This window comes from Pleuronectes platessa, chromosome 19 (assembly GCF_947347685.1).
Source record: "Pleuronectes platessa chromosome 19, fPlePla1.1, whole genome shotgun sequence".
Taxonomy (NCBI): domain Eukaryota; kingdom Metazoa; phylum Chordata; class Actinopteri; order Pleuronectiformes; family Pleuronectidae; genus Pleuronectes; species Pleuronectes platessa.
This window is the reverse complement of record NC_070644.1, coordinates 12,107,871-12,128,484: the sequence shown is the minus strand read 5'-3', so window position 1 is coordinate 12,128,484 and position 20,614 is coordinate 12,107,871. Positions and strand designations below refer to the sequence as shown.

At 44.4% G+C, this 20,614-nt stretch overlaps 1 protein-coding gene across 1 annotated transcript in view; it reads left to right on the top strand.

The window, feature by feature from the left end:
- The window catches only part of dnm1a (dynamin 1a), a 45,844-nt gene extending 27,384 nt beyond the window's left edge, over window positions 1-18,460 (top strand). The window contains exons 15-21 of the mRNA XM_053411756.1: window positions 13,386-13,495; window positions 14,190-14,301; window positions 14,546-14,560; window positions 14,763-14,933; window positions 15,100-15,341; window positions 15,487-15,690; window positions 18,343-18,460. Coding sequence (XP_053267731.1) covers window positions 13,386-13,495; window positions 14,190-14,301; window positions 14,546-14,560; window positions 14,763-14,933; window positions 15,100-15,341; window positions 15,487-15,690; window positions 18,343-18,460 — 972 coding nt within the window. The remainder of the gene's footprint in view (window positions 1-13,385; window positions 13,496-14,189; window positions 14,302-14,545; window positions 14,561-14,762; window positions 14,934-15,099; window positions 15,342-15,486; window positions 15,691-18,342) is intronic.
- Window positions 18,461-20,614: the final 2,154 nt, after the last annotated feature.

Genomic DNA, 20,614 nt, shown 5'->3' with positions numbered 1-20,614 from the left:
TATCCAAGCTGAACTTTTTATGTATCCGAGGGTCACAGACACACTCCCAGCCGAGGTTAGAGTACTCGTGAGAGCTTATGATAATACGTGCACCTGGGCAGATACTCGCCAAAATACACACATTTGAGAAAAAGCCGAAACAGATTTATGCTCAGGCTAACGGCACAAAAAAAGTTGTTAAAGTTTGACTGCTGAGAAAAAACTGTTGTTGTGCAACTTTTTGTGCAGTTTCAAACAAACACGTCATGTTTCTTTTTACTAACTTGCAAAATATCGCAACGCCATGTGCCATCTTACGGGCTGCCGCTCGTCATGGGGAAAACCCTTGCAGTATAGTCTGGCAACACACGTGCACGGACGCACGCAAACACACACACACACACCAACACTAACCAAAACATCCTGGCACCAGTAGTTGGGTTGAAAGTTATTATTAGTGTCTGGGGTGTGTGTGTTTCTGTGTGTGTGTGTGTGTGTGTGTGTTTCCATAAACCTTCTGGTCTGTATTACCACAGGACATGCCGATACTTTGAATCAGGCTAAAAGCTTCCCCAAAGCAGGGAGGTAGAAAGAACGAGAGGGATGTACAGTGAATGGCTAAAAAGAAAAATGCACTTAAAAAAATACCCACAAGACTGTAAAGGGATTGATTCTCATCAAATGTGATATTCATATATTCTTATAATTGATTTTATATGGATGCATGAAGACGGTGTGGCACACAGATATGACTTTTCTGTCCTTTAGTGGCTCTAGGACGTATTTTCTTTGGGTGCCCTTTTGGCTCTGTGCACGTGTATGTGTGTGTGCATTTGTGTGAGTGTGTGTGTGTGTGTCTCTGCCTGCCTGGGTTTCCCTGCTCCTGCTGTAAAGCTGCCAGAAAGCCAGACTCGCCTGGTGATCCCAGCTGTAAACATCCTGGGGGGAGTCTGCTGCTTTAAGCGAACTCCCCAGATACATGTGTTTGTGTGTGTGCACTCCGCTTTTCGCAGCGTGTCTCTGTGTGCGTGCACTTTCGTGTGGGTTTGTGTGCGTGTTCCTGGAGCGGCGACTGCATTTAAAAAAAGCTTGTGTGCCTGGTGGCAGGGCTCTAAATGGAAACAGGTTGGTCGGTGGTTTAAACTCCTGCAGCGAGGCCCTGTGATGCGACACCGTGTGAATGTTTCTACCCTCTACTTTGCTTTTGTGTATTCGGGACACATAAGCAGCACTGAGCGGCGTAACCAGTGGGTCGGCTTTATCAAAGATGTGCAGTCTCGAAGACAAACTGTGGCCTCGGTGAAGACATGGAAGAGAAAAACGTCTTGGAAAGATCGAGACAGGGGGTCGAGGTAAACTCGTAAAGTTTATCATGACGTCACCTACTAACACTGAAGCCAAAAACCATTTTTTCTTGTCTTTTAGTTTTTTTGGCGAGAGCAACACAACGGCTTGCAAACAGACAATGACAGAGTGGCTTCTCTTTCAACATTTTTGTATGGTGGCTTCCTGCCTCTCTGCACATTACATGGTCATTTGAGGTAAAGCGGCCGAAAATGGATGCAGGGAAGGCCGAGAAGTAATTTCACATTTGGGTCAGCAGCGCCGTGTGACGCTGGGGCTTTACTGCGTGATCAAGTTATCTTTTTGCGTAACTGTAAAATATGTGAAGGTCGCCATGAAACCGCCTCTTATATTTATATGATTCCTTTATGGATTATGTTGTTCAATATAGGATTTCTCACTTTGTGTAATTTGAAAAACTGTTTAATCCCCAAACCAGTTTGAATGGACAAAAAAGAAACAGCAGATAGAAAATAGATAAGCAGGCATCTTTTATTTCAACTTTTTTTGTTACACTCATACCTTCATCAGATTTCACTCTCGGTTCAAGTTATGCACAGAATTCTACAAAGCGAGGATAAACCGTAACCTCATGTCTCTTTATAGCTGACGGAATTTATGTGTCCGTCTTTCATAAATCCACGGCAGACGAGGGCCAGGCCTCTGTGGTGGGGCCCGCGGGTGCTTTATTTAGGCGTGTGCCTTGGCCTGTCCAGATGGACGAGGGGTGGTGCTGCGTGTTCCCACAGCCCGATGTGCTCTCGCCTGCCGGATGCCCCTTTAGGAGCGCCGTCTCTCTTTCTCTTTTCGTGTCTTCTTGCGTGAGTCGTCCCGTGCTTCCCCAGCCAGCCTAACCAATGTGCAGACTACTGTACAACCACTACTTCCTGAACAGGTAGTCTGAACACTGGGCAGGCGGGCTGGGCGGCTGAAGGATGCTGTGGGGATGTTTTTTATTCCCATGCGCGCACACACACACACACACACACACGCACACACACACACACACACAGCTGTACTCACTGCGACTCCAGCAACAGACTCTTGAGTCCAGCTCCTCCTGCTCTAACAGTCTGACTGTGGCAAAGTGCTGATCGGGCCGATTTAGCCGGCTGGAGGAGAAACAGCATTGTGAGGGATGGATGAGGGGGGCTGGCAGGGAGGAGGAGGAGGGGGAGGTGGAGGTGGAGGTGGAGAGGTTAGACAGAGGTGATAGCCACTGATTGGCAGATTCAACAACATTCCCTCCTGTTTCCTGCTGTGAGAGTCTGAATTCCACACCGAGGCTTTGGAGGGAAAACACAAGATGCGGGAAAAGCTAAAACATCAATGACAAACCATGCTGAAGAGGAAGAAATCCATTAAAAACATATTAATTACTCATTTTAATGTCATTATTGGCCGAAAACGTCAATTTAAGTTGCTTGGCCAAAACCTTTCCATGTCTTTTTAATGAAAAATGCGTTAAAGCAGACAACACACAAAGATACGGAGACGTTTACACACAAGGTCATACCCCATTAAGCTCAAATTTACACAAACCTAAACTCTGTCTGCCCAGGCTGAAAATAAATAAATAAATAAATAAGAACCGTTGAAGTCATTAGCAGTTTAAAACAACAGTAACTCAGAGTTCTGGGTCCCTGGTCAGTAATCTATCAGTGAATAGTTGCGGTCAGCTGAGCCTCAGCCAACTCTGACCCAACACCTCCCACTAAAGCACCGTAACCTTTCCCCTCCTCGACGCGGACCATTCAGAAAAATGGAATACCTGTGACCGGGCGATCTCCTTTCACCTCTTCACATCTGGACTGTCTTGAATGACATTTCTTCTTCTCGGCCGATTCTTGATTTGTCTCCTTATCGGCTGATTGGCGCCATGTCATCTCCCCTCAGCCTTTTTGTTTGAAGCCCATTAGATTCAAATTCTACTTATGGATTTGTCTTCTGAAGCTTCCGAGACCAAAAAACCCCACAGGAAGAACGCTCCGGTAGTGAGCAAGGTGGACCGGCTGGAGGCTCAACGTGGCAAAGGACTGGTCACCAAGTTTCCCCTTCGAGAGACGGAAGGAGAAAAAGAAGGAGAGAGAGAGGAGATATGGAGGGATTAGGAGGAGGAGTTTGCCGGCCCCCCATTTTTCCTCTCCTCTCTTCTTCTTCTTCCTCTCTCCCCTCCCTCTGTCTGGCTTTTTTTTCTCCCCCACCTCTCTCTCTCGCTCTCTCTCTCTCTCCTTCTTTTCTTTCTCCTCTGACTTCTTGGAGAGAAAGTGGAAGGTCAAAGGTGAACAGGAAGTGAGACGCATTCATTTGGCATGTGTGTTGTAAAGTATGGAAAAGGGATCGCGGGATTGGCTGCTGAGGCAGAGAGGTTTTTAGTGGAAGCGTATGTGGGCAGATGGGAGGATGTCTGTCGTCTGTGCGCTCACGTGGAGGCAGAGAAGTGTTTCGTAAAGCGTCTGCATGCTCTTCCCTTCCCGCCAGACTATGTGTGCATCTCTACTTATGGTACATGTGCGTGCATATGTGGTTTTTGAATGATGGATATGTGTGCAGGGCCTTGATGAGAGCAGAGGCTCCCCAGTCTTTGTAGCCAGGGCAGGAATGTCGGCGTTTTCTTGGCAAGCGGGAGGAAGCCTTGTAATAACTCCAGATGTGCAGCCCTGTGGTCTCCATCTCTCTCTTGCTCCCTCTGTTTTTACTTCTAAAGCTGATTTCCTCTCCCTGTCCGACTTGAATAAAGAGCCCTTTATGCAGCTCTGCAGCCTTCCCAACACACACACATACACACACACACACATGGAGGGGGAGGAGGTGGGGCTGATTGGAGGGGTGACATACTACTGGTAAATCAGAACCAGAGCAAAAGAGGTTGTGTGTGTGTGTGTGTGTGTGTGTGTGTGTGTGTGTGTGTGTGTGTGTGTGTGTGTGTGTGTGTGTGTGTGTGTGTGTGTGTGTGTGTGTGTGTGTGTGTGTGTGTGTGTGTGTGTGTGTGTGTGTGTGTGTGTGTGTGCGCGGACGTTCGGACGAGGGGGGAAAAGTCTGTCTGATTCAAAGTTAAGAAATGCTGTAGTCTAAGTTTGCTTCATTCACCTTTGCTTCGAACACACACGCACGAACACACACACACACACGCACACACACACATGTTTAGGCTTCATTCCTCTGGCAGTCAGGAGTAATCAGTGCTAGTGTTTCCAGGTGTATGTGTGTGTATTCAAATATGTGTGTGTGTGTGTGCGTGTGTGTGTATGTGTGTGTGTGCAAAGGTGGCCATGGCTGTGTGTTTGTTTTAGCTATAGTTTCTGAGCTCCAACCTGAGCTCCAAATCAAAGCAGGCGCGGTCTCAGGAGAGAACAGTCAGCAGTCCGGGCAGAGATGGAGGGATGTGGAGGGAAAGTGAGAATGGAGATGAAAGAGGGAAGGAGAGTTTTAACATTTGGGGGCAAAAAGAGAGAGTTGTAAGAGCAAAAAAACAAAAAAGTCAAATGTATCTGAGAAACAAGCCAGAAAGCAGATAATGACATAAATCAGTCCTCACTCACAGGATTATTGATGCAGTTTAGGTTCGGGTTCAGGGATTGGAAGGAGTCAATTTTAATGGGTGGGTGGGGGAAGCGCTGCGGTCTTACCAACTATGTTTCCACTGTTTGGATGACCAGGCAACTTCCTTTCTAACTATTACTCAGTAAAGCCAGAAATACTGAGAAAGTATGCACACACACATACACACAAACACACACACATCAATTTTGATCTTCGATCCCATGTTTTTCTGTCTCATCATGAAATGTCTCTGGTTGATTCTGGTCATGGAAAACCTCTAGTTTCTGACTTGTCTTTGTATTTAGATATTGCATTATAGAGAACAACCGTCAGTTTACGTGAGTGTAATTGTATCTTTTGTGTGTTTGCATGCGTGTGGCAAGGCTACGCTTGTGAACACCACAGTGTAGATTAATTTGAGAGTGTGTGTAACACACATACTGTAATCTACTATATTTTATGCGCATGCTGGTGAAATCTCAAAACTATGAGATATTACTGCAGATCACTGTTATTCTCTTTGGATAATGGGAATGTGAACCACGGAATAGCTTCTTTCTCCTCTGTAACTTCATGTCATTGTTATTTCTCTGCTGAAATAAGAAAACAAGAAACCGTCCAGCACATTTCAGCTATTGTCCAGAAAGACAGTGCTGTGGTCTGAGGATTGAGATTCTCATTTTGGGGAAATGTGCTTATTCGCTTTCTGGCAGAGTTAGATGAGAACACATACATTATGATCATATTTGTGTGGTAAATATCAGGCTACAGCCTGTTTGCTTACGCTGGCAATGGCATACAGACTGGGAAGGCACGGGGGGGCTCTTTGGTATTAACCTCAGACTATTGCAGCATCAGAAATTCACTATTATCTTTTTTTCTTTAATCTGTGCAGAAATAATAATTCACTGTTTTATGGCATATGGTTTTGTGCTGCACTATTTCCTCTATCAAATGCATACATTTCACAAAATGTCAAAGATTTATTTTCGTTTCATTGCGTTGTTTTATTTCTAATTGAAACATTTTATTAATTTTTTTTTTTTTTTTAAAGAAAACTAAAAACACTGGGTCACAAATGTACCCACAAAAACACAAGTGACTGACTCTGGTTGTAGAAGAATACATTAGGGAAAAAAAGGGTTTCGAGGACGGAGAAGCGAGAGCTGAGTGCTGACTTAAGTCTGTCAGAAGCAGACGAGGAGGGACACATGCTTATTTGTGGACAATGCAAAGTTTATTCTGCCTGAGTGATGAGATGAATGAGTTATGTGTGTTTTCCTTTTTATCAAATTTAACATTTTCCCCTGATTGTTTCCTGCATATTCGAGAACATAATGTCAATACAGAGACCATTAGAAAAACAAATTCCCAGATCAGACCCAAACAGACATGAGGGGAAGACCACATTGATGTGCATGTCTTTTGACCTATGTACTGTTTGTTTCTGTGTGTGTGTGTGTGTGTGTGTGTGTGTGTGTGTGTGTGTGTGTGTGTGTGTGTGTGTGTGTGTGTGTGTGTGTGTGTGTGTGTGTGTGTGTGTGTGTGTGTGTGTGTGTGTGTGTGTGTGTGTGTTGTCTTCAAGCTCCTCTGAAGGAGTGACAGACATCGTAAACTTTACCGAATATGTTTTGTATGATCCGGTTGTTTTATAGAATTCAGTCTTGTATTGCATATAACTATAGTTATGGGAACTTTATACCTCTTGTTCTTAGTCACTGATTGTTCCCTGATTTCATGAATGAGATCTGAGAACTGAATCTTTAATCTCGACATAAGTAAGAGATTGTTGTGTTTATAAATATAAAGTTCAACAAGACTTAATTTACTCTCAGTGTAATGTAAAAATAAAAAAGCCTCTCCACCCTTGGAACTGCCCTGTTGGCACAATCATGTCATAAAAATCAGTTCAAACACACCCTGTGTGTAATACGTGTACATGTGTGAGTTAAAAGTGCAGAGGTTTATATTCTGGCAGCTCATTTTATTATAAAAAGTGTGGAGTTAATTTAGTCCAAATTAGCTAATTTAGTCCAAATTAACTTCTACAGTCATACATCAATGAGCTCTCACTGTGTTTGGATTACGCATGAGAAAAACACTTATTTGTTAGGAATACGAGTTAGGACTTAGAAATTCATTCAAGATTAATAAAGATTATCCTTGTTTTGTTAAATTGGGATTCTGGCCTTGTTTGGTTTATGCTCCATTTATCCCACACACAAAATGTTAGAACTCATGTAATACACATTTACTTCAGGATAACTTTAACCAAAAAGTTCCACATGAAGCCGCATGACCGACTTCAAAGTGTGTTTGCATGTTGGACTCGTATGTGAATGTTTTTGCCTCAGTATTCTGACATCATGTGGTCACCTGAGACGTTGTAGGTACACTACTGTTAAAGCTACAGGAGAATATCCACAGGACTTATTTGTCGTTTCCATGTGGATTTTAAGAAACACAAATTGCGGTTCTTTCGGAGGAAACTTTGAAATGTGTCGACTTGCACTGTGGCTGTTGTGCTACGTGCGCACAGACACCAAACAGACGTGTGAAACAGAACGTTTGCCCTCTATCAGACAGGAGTCACTAGACGTGTGGGGATTTTCACATGTGTTTATGTGGTTACCGGGGTCTCCCCTCCCTCCCTCCCTCCCTCCCTCCCCCCGCCTCCTCCCCCTCCTCTCGCTCTTTGGTGGTCACTGGTGATTGATCACATGTCCCGGGCCATCCCCTCCCCCCCCCTCCCCAAGGTTGTTATACTGACCCTCCGCAGAAGTAAAGCAAGACCAGATAATTAACTGCTTAGCAATTAGCCGCTAAACAGGAAGGCATCAGTGACCCGCCCGCCTGTGTTGGAGCGCAGACACCACGTCTCCTTTCGCCTGAAGACGTTTATTTTCATTTAGAGCTCGTTCCCACCGGAGGAGGCGAGAGGAGCACAAAGGCCGTCACTTTTTAAGGAGAAGCGGGGGGGGGGGGGCAGAAGAGCAACTTTCAAAAATGTAAAAATAGAAAAAGTGAGAATGCATGTTTTTCCCTGTGAAACCGGACACTTTAGATTAGACTCGTTATCTGGTAACACTTTTAAGAATAAGGGCGCGCAGACACTTCCTGATGCTTCATGCTGCCCGAGGTGATTTGTTATTAGCGTTATTGTTCAACTCGATGAGTCACAAGCAGCTGTGTGTTTTCACTCGATGCCGCAGAATAGATGTATCTGTTCCCTACGGTAAATCACTCCGCTGCTGAATTGTGTGCCGTAGACGACTCAATTGAGGAGTCCAAATGGCATAAAGTCAAATGAAGCTCCCTCAAAATGCTCTTTCATAAGTCGTTTTTAGACCTGAACAGACGTTTTCTGCAGTTTGCCTTTCGAATAGGAAGAACACAGCAGGAGATAGTCTGGGACGTGTCTGCGACCACAGGAAAATGTCTGGAGTGTTCAGGTGAGCGGTGGCAGCTGGGTAGATTGGCAGGAGGCAGGACATAGAAATATAATTTCTGCTGCAGGAATCTTTTTTTACCACTCTTTGACGATGGCGTAACAAAAAACTCTCAAATCTCAACGTCATTCCACAACATTGTCTTTGTTTATCACGTGCATAGCTCTTCTTTTTCATCTTGACACTCTTGGAACCTTACAGAATAATGTGGAAAAAACATTAACAATGTCCTCTTGCTCGCTCACTGGGAGATTTTACTAGGGGGCTGGTGGGAAAAGGTCCAGAAAATGTCCAGAGCAACTGACTGGGACATCTGTGTTCTCACATACAGGCTCTCCACAACATTTCAGGAAAATGTCAGCTCCTCAGTGTTTGTCTGAAAGCAGCTTTAATGACGTATTAGTCACTGAAGAAAACCGATCTTCCAGAGTTTGTGGGTTTCTTGACGATATGTAGATCCGGTGATGTCAATCTATTCCAGGAAAAGTTATGTTAAGAATTATCTTTTTCATTATGTAACAAACAAGTTTGAACAAAGCTCCTTATGATATAACTCAACTGCACCCAACTATTATAGTTTCATATTGAGTGCAGATGCTACACAAGCTTTTCCACCAGTGCTCCAAACCTAAACGAGTCTCATTCTTCTTCCGTCTTTCCACATCCCCGTCATCAAACAGAACTGCTCTCTGTGTTTCATTTTTTCGTGTTTTTTTTCTTCTAAAAGTCAGAACTCAATAGGGGGAATGGCAGAAGAATGGAGGGAAAGAAAAACTGAAGGGAGGTGAGGAGGAGGGTTGTGAAAATTGCCGTTGGCTGCCACCCAGGGCCCAGTCTTTGTGGTAATGAAGGGTTAGAAGCAGCGTTATTGCTCCCAGATGCCGTGCGGGTTCTCCGCAGCTCTTTGATGCACGGCCCAAGTCACCAGACTCTCGTCAACATACACTCTGCCACACACACATACACACACACGAAGACATGCAGCCTCTTAAAACAACATGGATGCCATTAACGACTATCTTCTTGGTTTTGCCCACCGAACGACTCGGATTTGTTTTAAAGTGTTAATTGGATACGGTTTATGTAAGGTCCATGTGTGTGTATGTCTGGTGTTTAGTATTCCCGTGTGTGCATTTGTGTGTGTGTGTGTGTGTGTGTGTGTGTGTGTGTGTGTGTGTGTGTGTGTGTGTGTGTGTGTGTGTGTGTGTGTGTGTGTGTGTGTGTGTGTGTGTGTGTGTGTGTGTGTGTGTGTGTGTGTGTGTGTGTGTGTGTGTGTGTGTGTGAGGCCATATTTCATCCACATTTTGAATTTGTGTTTGAGTCCATGAGACGTTTCTTTGGACGGCGCGCAGAGTGCTAAAGTGCCTTTATGAATTCAGAAGTGAACTTCCTCTGGCTTCTCATAATTAGCCTGCGATTACTCACTAGCAAAACAAAACCATGGAAAGTACTTTGCACACACACCGGGCTCCAACCGCTGCAAGGTTAACTACCTAGTGCACGGCCTCCTCTGCTGCACTAGTGTGTGAGAGAGAAGAAAGGTTGCATGTGTCCAGGCTCTGACAAAATGGAGGGTGAAAGAATGTGTTAACTTATTTGCAAAAACAATGGATGTGAGAATCCGTCATGTAGAATTACTGTGGTAATGTTGTTTGCTAAAATCGAAACACTTAGCATGCAAACGACTAAAGCATTCAAACCATAGACGTTATATAAAGATGGTTGACAAGACGGCTCCCCTCAAGTGGCTGTCTGCAGCGTAGGTCATAAACCCCGCCTCCTCCATGTTAGTAAAGGGGCAATGAGCCAAACTACAAAGTCAAAGTTGTTAAATAATTTTTTCTCAAAGATGGATCCTGTCATTTCAGGTCGTTCTTATCACACTGATGTTTGTTCAAATGCTAAATTCTTTCTGTACGTTTGTTTTTAATTAGTTATTTGATGCTATATAATGAGGTTAAGCATCATGATTGACAGCTGAGACTGTGTCGCAATTGGTCAAGTGTCTGTATCGTCAGGAACTCAATACATCCCCCCCTCCCCATCACTACTGCGCAGATTCTGTCTCCGAAATGTGCAAGATGTTTCACACCCGGCATCGCAGGTTAGAAGGTGGTGGTAGCTCAGCCAGGTTTTATACTTCTACCCCTTTGAGTGGAATTCCATCCCAGTACAAGGTTCCTAGTTCTTGCTGGTGTTTGACTGGTCTCCATTATCTCGGCAACGTGCAAACAGATTTCACAGCTCTTCCCCAAACAGACATGTCTTTTGCTGCCTCCTAAAGGAATCCACAGAATCAGCAGACCTGGAGGGTGCGGGCAAAACATTCCTCAGCCCCGAAAGCTCGGATCAACCCGGGTCTTTAAGTGGGTGCGTGGGACAGGCCGTAAATTGAGCTTATTTGACCAAGAGAGCGAGCTGGTGAGTGAGGGCCGAAGTGGATCGGACGTGTACAGGACCGAAATGTATTGTGTGCAGTGCTTTAAATACAAGATATGAACTGGATCCTTAATGTTACATGGAGACGGTGAAGAGATATGAGAGCAGGGGTAACGTGAGAGCATCTCTCTGACCCGTGTCTTGGGACAAAAGTGGTTAACGGTCAGTTTACCCTCGGTGCGAGGCAGAATGAAATTACATTGCTCAGGGGACCGAGGTTCAAAAATAACCCGAAGAGCTGTTCAATCCGTTCGGGATAAGATAACAGTGAAGGACAAAAGAAGTGTATGCGCCATATAGACGTCTGGAAGTGTTACTAACTTTATTTATTTACATTTATTTGTAATTACACGGTGCATAGACCTGAATGCATCCCAAGTATATTAGTTTCTCCACCAGCGATGTTGTGTTTTCACCCTTGTCTTCTTGGTTGAACCTGAGCCTATAGATTATACACACACACACACTCTGCATATGCACAAACGATCGAGCACACAGAGTTTTGTGTTGTGCTTTAGCTGTCTCCATGGTGATTAACATAAACAGAAGTCTCCTGACAAACCTTATTGTGGTTTTGCTTTGTTTGTATCTTTCCTCTTCACAGACGTCGGGTCTCGCTCAAATCAAATGCAGCCGACTTCAGTCAAACTCAGTGTGTGCACTTTCCTGTGCATCTCATATAAGCTCGTCATCCATGTGTATCTTTGCGTCCGTTTGATTTTGTTTTCTCATGTGTCCCTGGGTGTGTGTCGGTGTGTGTGTCGGTATGTGTGTGTGTGCACTCGGTGTCTGAGATCTGTTCTCTGGCCCGCTCATGCTGACTGGCTTTTATGTGAGCATATGGGAAAGTGCTCAATCCCCAAATTCCCCAAACACGTAAAAAAAACGCACACATGCAAGATGGGCTGATTGACAGAGAGGAAAAGCCTCACAATCCGTCTGAAGTGTGTGTCGGACGTCTGCGCCTGATGTGGAAATAAGACTCATCCGTCGCTTTCTTATCTGTTGTTTTTCTTTCTGGTTTTTGTCTGAGCAGCGAACACAATTTATTTTTTTTATCCATTCTCACACGCAAACAGGGCCTTTGTGTAGAAGTACACCCTTGATGTACAGTCTTAGCACATTAAGCTAGTTTTGTCATATCTTTCTGCCACTTTCTTTAGCAGTTCAGTGTCTCTGTACTTTCCCCACATTATGCACACACTCACACACGAGTCCCCCCCCCCCCCCCCCCATCTCTCCTGACTGGATTTACTGGCCAGAGGAGAGGAAAATGTATGAATCAGTCCAAGGTTGCTCACTCCCAGGGAGAGGGAAAGCCAGAGAGCGAGGGGAACAAGGGGAAAGAGGAGAGGGGGAATGGAGGAAGGCAACTATTGAGACATATTGAGGGGACATGGAAGCAGAATGCGTTGCCCTCACGGCCGCTGTGAAGCTTGATGTCAGCAGTCTGGCCAACTGCTTGTTTGGTTTTTCCGTTTTTTTTCCCGGTGTGTCAGACACCTGGGTGTAGCAGCACTGCCAAATGTGTCCGTGTGTGTGTGTGTGTGAGAGAGAGTGAGCGAGCAAGAGAGAGAGAGAGAGGTTTTTACATGCATTTAGGGGATATGGCCATTTGGCTGCACGGGTCATAAATCCTTTGATGGGGTTTGGTCTCACACACACACACACACACACACACACCCCACACACACACATCTCTCTCTTTGACACACACGCTGGGCTGGGCAGGGCAGGCCCATGGTTAGCCATCCAGATGGTTTTAAGGTTAGTTAGAGACTGCGCTCAAAGGTGCACCCAAGGCAGTGTGGGGAAGCTATGTTTGTGGAAACTCACTCACCCTCTGCTATTTTTGGCGGCTCACTTTTAAAAACGTTCACACACACATTGACCCTCATTAAAGAACCAACAATAGCCTTTGAGGACTATAATTGCAACGTGTGTGTGTGTGGGGTGTGTGTGTATGTGTGTGTGTGTGTGTGTGTGTGTGTGTGTGTGCGTGTGTGTGAGTGCCCGCATGCAGATGACTAACTTTGAGGTTCCTCAATTCATAAATAGTTGGATGTCTGGAGATCATATGTTGTTTTCAGATTTACTAGTACGAAAGTTTTCTACACTGGAAGGCTGTCTTTCTCTCTCTCTCTCCGTTCGTGTGTGTTTCTCATTTGTTGCTCGCCCTCTTTTTTTCACATCTCTAATCAAAACCACAGACTCTGTACAGGACGACTTTCCCATTGGTCTCTCCTGCCTTTTTCTTCTCCTTTTTTTCGTGTCTCCTGTAAAATCTAATTGTGAGTGTTTACTCCTGGTTTTCTTTCATCTTCCCTTCTTTTGGTCTTTTTCCATTCTAGTTTCTGTCATTGATTATCATTGTTCCAGCAGACTCTTGCTATCACATACACAACATCAAGTGGTAAATTGATCAAACCGCATTGATCTTAACGCAAAGTCTTTTTCAGTGGCTATTTAATCTATTTTAGTCTCATTCACACAACGTCAGGGCAAGAGCTGTAAATCTCCAAGTCCATTTTTACTTTAGAGTCAAATTCTCCCAGATGAGGTAACTCACTCACTCACTCTCTCTCGTTCGTGCACTATGTAAGGATTGTGTTTCTCTTTCGCCCCCTGCAGGAGAAAGAGAAGAAGTACATGCTGCAGGTGGACAACCTACGGCTGCGCGATGTGGAGAAAAGCTTCATGTCCAGCAAGCAAATCTTTGCCCTCTTCAACACCGAGCAGAGGTGCTGCTATGCATGAGCACACGCACACACCGCTATGAAGACACACAGCAGTCACATGTTACAGATCACGTTCCATCATGACATATGTTTTGAAGGGAAACAAGCAAAATATGAAATTAAGGTCGTTACGAATAGACATCAACTAGTACAAATAGCTTTTTCTCTGTTCCACTCAAACATTCAAGATTGGAAATCCTTATTGTCACAATGATTACGGAGGTATAACTGTGAAAAACTTGTGTAGGTGAACTCATAATTAAAACTGATAAGAGTCGTCTATGTTTAATAGCACAATGAAGTGATTAAGACGGAACAATAACAATAAGATACAGTTATATAATAAAATGTGTAATGAAAAAATAATAGAAATGGAACAAGTAAAAGCCCTAATGCAAAAATTAGTTAATTTGACTAAATAATAAGGAAAGCAGAGATGCAAATCCAGTATGTCAGTGGTATTTGTTATTTTTACAGCTGGTAATAAAAAGTAATACTTGTCTATACAGCTGTGAGAGGAAGAAGTGCAGTAAAAAGAAGTCTGATATTTGCCTTTGAAATATAAATAACTCAAATGAAGTACATGTTCCTCATCAGTGAAATACTTTTGCATTTAGTTATTTTTCACCGCTGCTACAAGGATGCGCGGCTGTTCAGGTAAAAACAACAGTGTTCCTAAAATACGTTTTCTCCACAGGAACGTTTATAAGGATTACCGTCAGCTGGAGCTGGCCTGTGAGAGTCAGGAGGATATCGATGCTTGGAAGGCCTCGTTCCTTCGAGCCGGAGTTTATCCTGAACGGGTCACGGTAAAGATTCACTCTATGTAGAACAGTGTCATAGTTTTAATCATACATGGATACAAATGTGTGCTCTACAAACTACATGAACAGTAAAACCCATTCTTAACCCTCACTTTGTCAAAACCATGCAGACAAACGTGATTTTTAAATGTTGTTGTGCGTCTATTTGAATGTTGTCATGTATCTCATGTGTTTCTATATTTGTCCTTTTCGATGTCTTTTATCTTCCAATCACTGTTTGACCGTGTAGGACAAGGAAGGAAAGGTATGTTTGTGTCTTTTCATCATCACAGTGTCTTTTCCAGAACATTTTATTGGACAAAAAAATACAAACATGAATATAAAATAATTGGATTCAAAGAAATCAAGGAAATTAGATCCGAACATGTTAAATAAAGAACAGAATGATGTTTTATAGCTGGAAACACACGTCTGTCCTTCAATACTCTCCGACTTTGTCTCTGCAGAGTGACGGCGGTGAAGACAGCGGAACCGACAGCTTCGTGCACAGCATGGATCCTCAGCTGGAGCGGCAGGTGGAGACCATTCGTAACCTGGTGGACTCCTACATGGCCATCGTCAGCAAGACCGTCCGCGACCTGATGCCCAAGACCATCATGCACCTGATGATTAACAATGTCAGTCCCTGGTGTGGCACTCTGGAGTGTGACTGTTGTATTCGGCTGTAAATGTTCCAGAGATCACAGAACGTTTTCTCTTCTCTCTCTCTCTCTCTCTCTCTCTCTCTCTCTCTCTCTCTCTCTCTCTCTCTCTCTCTCTCTCCTTCTCTCTCTCTCCATCCAGACGAAGGAGTACATCAACGCCGACCTGCTGGCCCAGCTGTACTCGTGCGGCGACCAGAACTCGCTGATGGAGGAGTCTCAGGAACAGGCCACGCACCGGGACGAGATGCTGCGGATGTACCACGCCCTGCGGGAGGCGCTCGGCATCATCGGCGACATCAGCACGTCAACCGTGACCACCGCCATGCCGCCGCCCGTGGATGATTCCTGGCTGCAGGTGCAACGGGCCAACTCCGGAGGGAGGTAAGACAAAAGACACATCTGTCGGTAAAACAGGATCTTTATTGGATGTATTGTTTTTTTTAAATTATAATTCAGTGGTTTATGTGAAGAGGAATTGTAGTTTCTTCCATGATTATTCTGATGTCCTGTGATTATTATTCACCAGGTCTCCGGCCACCAGTCCACTTCCAAACCGCAGAGCTCCGCCGGGACCCCCCGGCCGCCCCGGCTCTCGTGGGCCTCCGCCCGGGCCTCCTCCTGCCGGGGGACCCCCTGTCCCGTCTCGGCCCGGAGCTTCTCCGGACCCCTACAGTGGGCCGCCACCCTCCGTGCCCTCCAGGCCTAACCGCGGTCCCCCAAATGTGCCCAGGTGAGTGAACACATGAGACGTGCTTTAAACCCTTCTTCACACCAGCATGGAGAACGATTTATTATTATGAGGACTTTAACAACCATCAAATAGCTTAAATCATGAGGAGCTATCCAACCTGAAGTGTGGATGTGAAGACACCTGAAGCCACATGAAGGAGGTTAATGAAAGTGGAGAGCTGTGGTCGAGGTAGAGGACGATAGACGGGTAGAGATCCCTTACTAGAAGGATAGACATGTGATTATCGTGATTTCTATTTTCTCTCGGTTTCACCTCAATTTCTCTCCACCACCACTTTCAACTTTCCACCCGCCGTCAAACATCACCAGTTCAAACTCCTCTGATCACCACTAACACACACACCTCACCTCCGCTCTCATCTAGATGATTAGGATTTCTAAGCTTCAAAGCTGGAATTAGGGTGATGGAAAACGTTTGGGGTTTTTCCTCTTCCTCTCCATGAACCGTGTGTGCGAGCTAACTTCTGTTTATGAACATTCACGGTCAGAGCAGCAGCTTGCCTCGTTTACTGCAGGAGAGGCTAACGTTGCAGAGTGAAGCTCTCACCGACACAAATTCCACCTCGAAATTCGACTCTCCAAACTTCTCCCATCTTAATCATTTTGCAGTGTGCCGGTCTGTCGGAGAGCTGAGCTCACGTCACATTGGTCATTTCCTGCACTGTAACCGTTTGCACTCCTTCTCTCTCTCTCTCTTCATCCCTCTCTCCCTCACCACACCTCTGTCCCCGCACATGACTATGGTTCCTTCTACAGAATCACTATCACTGACCAGTGAGGGGATGACGTTTCTGGTACGTTGGGTACTGTCCGCCATTATCATCACCGCCATCACGAATCCTTCTTTCTCATCCTCTCTCATGTTTTCACTGCATGCCATCTCCTCTCTCTCACTTTGCATTTCTCTTCTCAGAGCGCTGCTTGGCAAACACCCCCCACCCCAGGGTGTGTGTTTGAGCTTGCATCAGTGTGTGAGCTGATTTTGGTCGTGGCCTTTTCTTTTTTCTCTGTTGATGATAACTTGTCTCTAAAAGGTGGCATCAGTGTGTCGGGTGAAAGAGGAGGTTTCCTATTTGCAGCCTTGAACAGGATTCGAGGCCAAAGTTCAGAACTTAAAGACTGTTGTTGGTTTTGTGTCCGTGTTGTATGTGATGGTAAATTTGTCACCACATCCCACTCATCCCTAACTTTGTGCAGTGAGGCCTTGACAGAACACAGACGTATATATATACACACATGGATACAGCCTTACCGGTGCTGTGGCCATGGGAACCGAGCCTGATATCTCATGTAGTGATATGTGTTACCTCATGATGCAGGTGGTTGTCTGTGATGATGTCCTACTTCTGTGTATGTGCATGAATTTTAACAATGGGAGTGGGGGGGAAATCCAGAATCAATTTTCCAATGTTGACAAACACTAATCCAAGCTGTTCCCTCTGTGTCTCTCCCTGTGTGTGTGTGTGTGTGTGTGTGTGTGTGTGTGTGTGTGTGTGTGTGTGTGTGTGTGTGTGTGTGTGTGTGTGTGTTTGGGTGTGTGTGTGTGTGTGTGTGTTTGGGTGTGTGTGTGTGTGGCAGTCGGAGACCCCCGCCCTCTCCAACCCACTAGCCCTCCGAGCTCCTCCCTCCCCGCTCTGCCCGTCCCTCGTCTGGGTTGAGAGTCCACCGACAACAGCGCCACCTTCCTGTCGTTTTTCCGCCTCACTTGACCTCGGCCGGCTCCCTTCTCCTGCATCTAGTCCTCCCTTACAACAAGCTCTCTCTCTCTCTCTCTCTCTCTCTCTCTCTCTCTCTCTCCCTCTCCCTCTGTTCCACACAGAGATGCAGAATACTTGAAAACACAGCTGCATGACCGAAACCCCAACTCCCTCAGTTTAGATGAACTATGTAGAGAATATGATAAGACAAAGTGTGTGCCTATATGCATGCACACCTGCTTACATAAATACACACAAATATTTATATATATATACAAGCAAACACACAACATATTCCTCCTCCATTTAAATCTGACGGAGGAGACTTTGCAAATCGAGCATGAAACTCTTCCTGAGTATTACACTCCAGCATTTTAAATGGGGATTCTGGCTGCTGAATCCTTTCTCTCTTTTTAACATTTGTTTTATCCTTTTAAGTTTTATTTTATGATTCATTATCTTATTTTAAATAAAGGAATACTTCATACTAAAACGTTTCTTTCACAAGAGAAGAGAAAGATTTTTTTTTTTTAATTGGCCTCTTGAGAATAAGGTTCCACATACATTTCCACTTTATTCTCAATATGTAAAAGGCAAAAAAAAGGTTTTAGTGAAGAATTCCTTTAAGAAATGTTGCATAAAAGTGTTTTTCTTTTCATCTCTACCAGTTGTATTCAGGCTTTGATCTGTTAAAGTTCTCCCCCTAAAGATCACAGGCGAGGACATACTTTTCAGAAAACTAAACATCCATAGTGAGGAATAGAAAATAGAGAGGAGAGGTCCCGTTTATAAATTCAGTGTTTATCTTTTTTTTTTAGTATTGAGTTTATTCTGAGCTGCAGATAAACACATTGACTCCTCACCTTAAAGATTTCAGGAGTTTCATCATGTTCCATCCTGTTTTTTCTCTATTTCTACTCTTTCCATCGAAACAGCCGGGCCAAACAAGAGCGGGCCCTCTCGCCCCTAGAGCCCCCTGCCGCCTCCTGCCTCTTAGAGGAAGCCTCCTCTCCTCTCTTTCACCTCCTTTCCCCTAAAACTCCCATAGCCTGACTGCCCACCCACCCACTCACCCATTCACTCACTCACTCACTCGACCGAGGAGGGCGTAAAGGAAATCAAGGATGCGCTGCAGACTCCTCACCCTCAGATATCTGCACAGATAGGGTGCTTCTGCTCTTCATCCTTGCTTTCCCTCCTCCTCCTCTTCTTGTCCTTGCTGTAGGACAGGAGGAGCGACCATGTGAGGGAGTCTCTGGGCCTTTTGGCCTCCAGAAAGCCTCAACATCCGTAGATTTGCCCATGTCTTCTCCAGTAGTTGAATCACTTCGAGTGCAAATGAGCGTGCATGTGTGTGACAACCACCTCTGAAAACACTGTTGTCTGTGCTTCCACAGAAACTATGCAACAAACAAACTTTGTTTGGTTTCCCAATTTATTTATTTTTTTACTTCCTGGTGCCACTTTTCCCTCTTTCCTCCTCCAATCTTCACACAAACTTTACGTTATCTTATGGAGGCTGGATCTAAATAAAAAGTGCAATATATAAAAAGGCTATATAGGACGTGTTCGTGCAGACAGCCTGCATGTCACCATTCAAATCAAAGCAAGAGAAAATGTCTAACTGGGAGGAAGGGGATCTGTGGCCTGGGTTGAAGCCTGAGCTCCTTGTTTTTTAATTTATTTTCTCAGAGGGAAATCTGGTTTCTGTGTGTTTTTAAGTGAACTGCATCGAATCATTCAGGATGATAACCTTCCATTTCTTTTCTGCTTCTTTTTTTTTTGCTCTTTCCTTTCCTTCCCTCTCTCAGTGGTCACGGGGGTGAGTGAGAACACACAGCCACAGTCTATGCATAAAACTATCGAGCGCTCCTTCTGTTTCGCCCCGTGAGTCGAACCCATCTTTTCAACTCACTGCACCCCCCCCCCCCCCCCACACCCCTTCTACCACTGAACTCAGTGTGATGTGTTGTATTTTTGACTCGTGACAGAAACCGACGAACCCACCAGCCACAACTAAGCCCCCCCCCCCAGCCTCTGTACCCCCATTGATGTAAAATAAAACTTGTGCATCCCGGTCCTCCACGACTGCAAAGCAAAACGAAGCATATTCTACCAATGCTTTAACAGTGAATAGTTTATTATGGACATATCTTATTAACGCGTTATTCTGTGTATGTGTGGTGCATCTTATGGGACATGTACTTCTACTGTCTAGAGAGTTTAGTCTGCAGTGTATGTACTTGCTGAGTATTTAAATTATTATGAATAAATGAGTATCTGTATAAGGAAATAATATTTAAAAAAACTTACAAAAAACGTATAACACAGTGATGTATATTGACGTGTGCAGGCAGGTTTGATACTGTAGCTCGTAGCAGAGAGGGGGTTTGTTTGTTTTTCTTGTCTTTCTCTCTCTGTATGTGTGTATGTTTGCGTGTGAGTGTGTGTGTGTGTGTGTGTGTAGAAGAGCAGGGAGACGCAGCATGAGTGTGTGTGAATTCCTGCAGCAGCTCCAGCTCCTGCGTCTTGTTCAAACTGATGATGTTACTCAGCAGGACGGCTGCGCTTTAATGTCAACACATTAAAAACCTCAGTGTACTGAAACTCTCAGCTTCCTCTCTGACCTTCTTTTTTCTTCCTCTTCACGTTGCCTGACAACAGAATCTGTTCCTGAGAGCGTATTTGTTATTTATCAGCTTTAAGGAGACATCATGGGATCAAGGTTTTATGTACAAACTAAATGTTTTTGAATTCAGTTAAATACATTATTTACACATATTTCCAGCAACCTGGCATGATAGCAAAAGTGAGAAACTATAGGGGAATTGGCTCAAATTCCTTTGAAGACACAGATGATGGAAGGTACTAGATTAAATATGCGGGGTTTGAATAATCAGACAAAAAAAATGTATAAACTGAAAGATAAATTACTTAAGTTATCAGACATCAAATCTTCAATAATTCAAATGCTAGATTTGGTCCTTACTATATGCAAGCATCAAACTAATTATCTAATGGAAATTGATAAAAAAAATAAATTGTATGCTGCATTTTAATGAAAGAGATTTTAGGTGTAAATAGAAATAGTAAAAAATACAATTGATGTCGACTGAATTCCATTAAGCAGTTTGAGCTTTGTGTTCACAGCAGATTCACAGAGTAACAATAAGTTCATTATAAAAGTGATGAATCATTCAGAAACTG